The 5,447-nt window shown below is 50.0% G+C and overlaps 1 protein-coding gene across 1 annotated transcript; it reads left to right on the top strand.

Annotated features, from left to right (window-relative positions):
- The first annotated feature begins 2,654 nt into the window (after window positions 1-2,654).
- On the top strand, window positions 2,655-4,077 carry LOC127669180 (uncharacterized). The gene is given in 2 exon segments (XM_052163072.1): window positions 2,655-3,827; window positions 3,829-4,077. Coding segments are annotated over 2 exon segments (1,422 nt in total).
- The last annotated feature ends 1,370 nt before the right edge of the window (window positions 4,078-5,447 follow it).

Genomic DNA, 5,447 nt, shown 5'->3' with positions numbered 1-5,447 from the left:
ATCAAATTCCCAACTCCAGCGCCTTCCCGAAATGGAGGCTGTCTTGCTTACTACAAGTAGGGGTTTACAGGTGGAGCACCTTCTCCAGAGCCCCAGGATTAGGAAATCAGCTCTTGAGAAAGTGACTCTGCTACAGGAGCAGAGGGAGAGCTCACTAGTGACTCTTCAACAACAAGGAGGCCTACAGGAAACCCCAACAGAAGGAACACGCCAAGTCACTGTTCTCAGTGCAACCCAGGAGATCTCACAGGGCACCACGTCCAGGCTACACTTCACAGGACACTACCTGAGGGCAATGGGGACAGAAGACTTCTTCCCTGGGTTTACTGAACTGATGCCTTTCTTACCAATGCCTTGATCTGAACAGTGAGATGATTGACAAGCCAGCTCTTCTCTATCTACCCATAGGACTTTTGTTTTCTTTAGGTTCTGTTTTGTTTACTTTTTCCATTGCTTTCAATAAAGTTCTGCTCTGTTTGTTTCTTTTTTGTTTCTTTGTTTTGTGTGTGTGTGTGTGTGTGTGTTGTTTTGAGCGGTGGGGGGTTGAATCAGCTGTTTTAAGCAGAGGATTAATCAGCACCCTCCCTTTCTTTTTTTTATTGATATATTCTTATTTACATTTCAAATGATTGCCCTTTTCTGGGTCCCCCACTCCCGGAAAGTCCCATAAGCCCTCTTCCCTGCCCCTGTTCCACCATCTACCCCTTCCTGATTCCCTGTTCTGGAATTCCTTTATACTCTTGCACTGAGTCTTTCCAGAACCAGGGGCCACTCCTCCATTCTTTTTGGACATCATTTAATATGTGGATTATGTCTTGGGTATTCAAAGGTTCTAGGCTAATATCCACTTATCAGTGAGTGCATACCATGATTGATCTTTTGAGACTGGGTTACCTCACTTAGTATGATGTTCTCCAGCTCCATCCATTTCTCTAAGAATTTCATGAATTCATTGTTTCTAATGGCTGAATAGTACTCCATTGTATAATATACCACATTTTTTGTATCCATTCCTCTGTTGAAGGACACCTGGGTTCTTTCCAGTTTCTGGCTACTACAAATAGGGCTGCTATGAACATAGTGAAGCATGTGTCCTTATTACATGCTAAAGAATCCTCTGGATATATGCCCAGGAGTGGTATAACAGGGTCCTCAGGAAGTGTCATGCCCAGTTTTCTGAGGAAGTGCCAGACTGATTTCCAAAGTGGTTGCACCATCTTACAGAGATGGTGCGGCCTCCCTTTCAGTCTTGAGGCTCCCAAGCAGAGCACAGGCCTGCATTCCCAGGTGTCAGTTCCCTGACACATCCATCTGCATGGCTGTTATAGCCTAGAGGCAGGCAGTGTGTCAGTGGGGCATGCAGTACCCATGGATTCAAGGGCATGCTGTCTCCATGGAGCTCCAAGTTCAACCTTGACCCACAGTGGAAGGACACGGTATGTTTACCATCCTACAAGGACCTGAAATTATACAGTGGGCCTTATGGCATGTCAGCAGGACAAAACAACCCCTCATTGCTGGCCATTTCCTCAAGAAAATCCACTTGAGGATTCTCCACTCCTCAAGGCTAACTCTAGAGATCTAAGAGCACAGACGATATCCTCAGAAACACAGTGCAAGGCAAGAAGATGATCACCCCTTTTCTACCTCCTGCTACCTATTAAATGAACAATTTACTGATATCTCAAGCTTCAAGCTCATTATCATACTCTCTCTCTCCCCAACCCCCTCCCCGTGTGTGTCTCTCTCTCTGTCTCTCTCTCTCTCTCTCTCTCTCTCTCTCTCTCTGTCTCTCTCTCTGTCCCTGTCTCTGTCTTGTTCTGTGTCTCTGTTTCCGTCTTTCTCCTCCCCCATTATTTGGTGTGCATTTGTGTTCTGAGTGTGTGCCTGTTCGCCCTTGGCTCTGTGTGTTGCTGCTAGGTGCTTGTGTGCTCATTGGAATGGAATTTTGATCCATACCAATGTTGATTGGTATGGATTTTGTGCAGGGGCACACTTGGAAATGCTTGTGAGGGGTCAGAAACACTCTAGAGATAGGAAGGAGGTGGTGATATCTTTGGATCTCAGGACATGAGGTTGGGATCCTCAGTGGGGGATCTTCTCTTTGTAAGGTGTGTGAGTCCTGATGGGATGAAATTAGCATGGCTTCCATATGGCTAGGGGGTCCTAGAAGGCTGACTCCAATTCCCCAGCGTTTTCTGAAGCCTACTCTCCTTCTCCAGGATCTACTGGTCGTATCAGTCGTGGGCTGATATGTCTGATGAGAACCGTGAGTCCTAGGACTCTTGTCTGCTTTCTGGCTCTGGGTGTAGAATGGCTACCCTGTGGCGTGCAAGGGGTGAGGGGCCTTTGTGGAGACTCCGCTGAGTCTTAGGGGAGGCTTGAGGTCCGCTTGTGGGTGCCCTGTTCTCTAGTGCCATGCTTGGCAGGTGTGCTCTTCCAGGTCTGACCCTGAGGGGGGCTCTGTAGCCCAAGGTGCCTACGCAGTGGGCGGAGCTACTCAGTGGGCGGAGCTCCTGCAGCAGAGGCAGAGGTATTTAAGGGGCAGTGGTTACACTGCTGCTGGCACACTCCTGGCAGCTTGTGTTTGTTCTTAGAGCTGTCCTGAATAGATTCTCCAAGGTGACGACTCCTGGAAGGCCATCCTTGGCAGAATGGAAGGTGGCGGCAATTTTGGTGGCAGTGGCTTGGCACAGCAATCCCGGAGCAGGAAGAAGACAGTTTTGCAGGACTGGCAAAAGAAGGCCCTGCTATCAGCTTTCACCAAGAGACCTTACTTGAGCTTCAGGGACAGACGGGAGCTGGCCAGGCAAATGGGGCTCCCCGAATCCCGCATTCGCGTGTGGTTTCAGAACCGCAGAAATCGGACTGGACACTTGGCACAGGGCCCGAAGCGCTGCAGCAGAGGCTCTAGCGGGCTAGGCTCCCCACAGCACCAGGAAGAACTTGGCTCCAGGGCACAAGGTAGAGGCATGCCCTCAGAGCGCAGAAGGCCTCGCACTCGAATCACCTTGCCACAGCAAGAGATCCTACTGCAAGCCTTTGACGGGAACCCACTGCCAGGCTTTGCCACCAGGGAGGAGCTGGCACAGAGGACAGGTTTGCCCGAAGACACGATCCACATATGGTTTCAGAACAGAAGAGCAAGGCACCCCAGCAGGCTCAGGCCCACAACACAAGATCAAGACTCGCTGGCCTCAGGTGTGCCACATGGGGCCCCTGGAGGTCCACGTGGCAGGGAGCAGGAAAGTGCCCAGGACAGCTTCTTGCCACCGGATGAAGCAGGAGCTATGGGAATGGATACCTCGCGGCCTAGCGATCTGCCCACCTTTAGCGGAGAGTCCCAGCCTTACCAAGAGCCAGATCGCACTGGACCAGGCCAAGCACGGGCCCCCACTCAAGCAAGCATCACAGACCCTCTGGACTTCCTCCATTTTCAACTGCTGGATCAAGTCCAACTGGAGGAGCATGCACCAGCGCCTATGGATCTGGATGGAGGTTCTGGTGGCAGGGAACATCAATTGGCCCAGGACGGCTTGTTGCCACTGGATGAAGCAGGACGAGTGCTCAACTATATCTCCAGCTTTACTGGCCGGCTCACCTTCTGGAGAGAGACCCAGCCGTGCCAAGCAGCACAGCCCTCTGGAGCAGGCCAAGCACAAGCCCCCATTCACGCAAGTAACACAGACCTTCTGGAGTTGCTCGTTTCTGAACTGTAGGATCAAGTCCAAGTGGAGGAGCATGCGCCAGCCCCTCTGGATCTGGGTGGAGCCTCTGGTCGCAGGGAGCATGGATTTGCCCAGGTCAGCTTCCTGCCACTGGATGAATGAGGCAGGAGGTGTGGGAATGGATACCTCGAGTCCTAGACACCTACCCACCTTCAGCAGAGAGTCCCAGCCTTCCCAGTTGGCACAGCCCTCTCAAACAGGCCAACCACAGTCCCCCACTCAAGACAGCAACACAGACCCTCTGGGGCTCTTCCTTGTTCAACTCCTGCCCGACGTCTCTGTTGGAGGAGCATGGGCCCGCCCCTCTTGGTCTGGAGGAGGCATGGAAGCAAATGGCCACAATACCTGAGCTGCACGTCTTTGAAGAAGAACATCAGGCTGTGCTGGATATGCTCTGAATCCCAGCCTGGCTGCCTTGCTTCTAAAAGACCCTGAGGACAAAAATCCAGAAGAGACCCAGCCTCGGCACTGGCAAAGCTACCCATCCCAGAAAGGCTTGCCATCAAATTCCCAACTCCAGCGCCTTCCCGAAATGGAGGCTGTCTTGCTTACTACAAGTAGGGGTTTACAGGTGGAGCGCCTTCTCCAGAGCCCCGGGATTAGGAAATCAGCTCTTGAGAAAGTGACTCTGCTACAGGAGCAGAGGGACAGCTCACTAGTGACTCTTCAACAACAAGGAGGCCTACAGGAAACCCCAACAGAAGGAACACGCCAAGTCACTGTTCTCAGTGCAACCCAGGAGATCTCACAGGGCACCACGTCCAGGCTACACTTCACAGGACACTACCTGAGGGCAATGGGGACAGAAGACTTCTTCCCTTGGTTTACTGAACTGATGCCTTTCTTACCAATGCCTTGATCTGAACAGTGAGATGATTGACAAGCCAGCTCTTCTCTATCTACCCATAGGACTTTTGTTTTCTTTAGGTTCTGTTTTGTTTACTTTTTCCATTGCTTTCAATAAAGTTCTGCTCTGTTTGTTTCTTTTTTGTTCATTTGTTTTGTGTGTATGTGTGTGTGTGTGTTGTTTTGAGGGGTGGGGGGTTGAATCAGCTATTTTAAGCAGAGGATTAATCAGCACCCTCCCTTTCTTTTTTTTTATTGATATATTCTTATTTACATTTCAAATGATTGCCCTTTTCTGGGTCCCCCACTCCCGGCAAGTCCCATAAGCCCTCTTCCCTGCCTCTGTTCCTCCATCTACCCCTTCCTGCTTCCCTGTTCTGGAATTCCTTTATACTCTTGCACTGAGTCTTTCCAGAACCAGGGGCCACTCCTCCATTCTTTTTGGAAATCATTGAATTTGTGGATTATGTCTTGGGTATTCAAAGGTTCTAGGCTAATATCCACTTATCAGTGAGTGCATACCATGATTGATCTTTTGAGACTGGGTTACCTCACTTAGTATGATGTTCTCCAGCTCCATCCATTTCTCTAAGAATTTCATGAATTCATTGTTTCTAATGGCTGAATAGTACTCCATTGTATAATATACCACATTTTTTGTATCCATTCCTCTGTTGAAGGACACCTGGGTTCTTTCCAGCTTCTGGCTACTACAAATAGGGCTGCTATGAACATAGTGAAGCATGTGTCCTGATTACATGCTGAAGAATCCTCTGGATATATGCCCAGGAGTGGTATAACAGGGTCCTCAGGAAGTGTCATGCCCAGTTTTCTGAGGAAGTGCCAGACTGATTTCCAAAGTGGTTGCACCAT

The sequence above is a fragment of the Apodemus sylvaticus genome, chromosome 19 (assembly GCF_947179515.1).
Source record: "Apodemus sylvaticus chromosome 19, mApoSyl1.1, whole genome shotgun sequence".
In the NCBI taxonomy this organism is placed as follows: domain Eukaryota; kingdom Metazoa; phylum Chordata; class Mammalia; order Rodentia; family Muridae; genus Apodemus; species Apodemus sylvaticus.
Note: the sequence above shows the minus strand (reverse complement) of the source record. Positions and strands in the feature narration are given on the sequence as shown.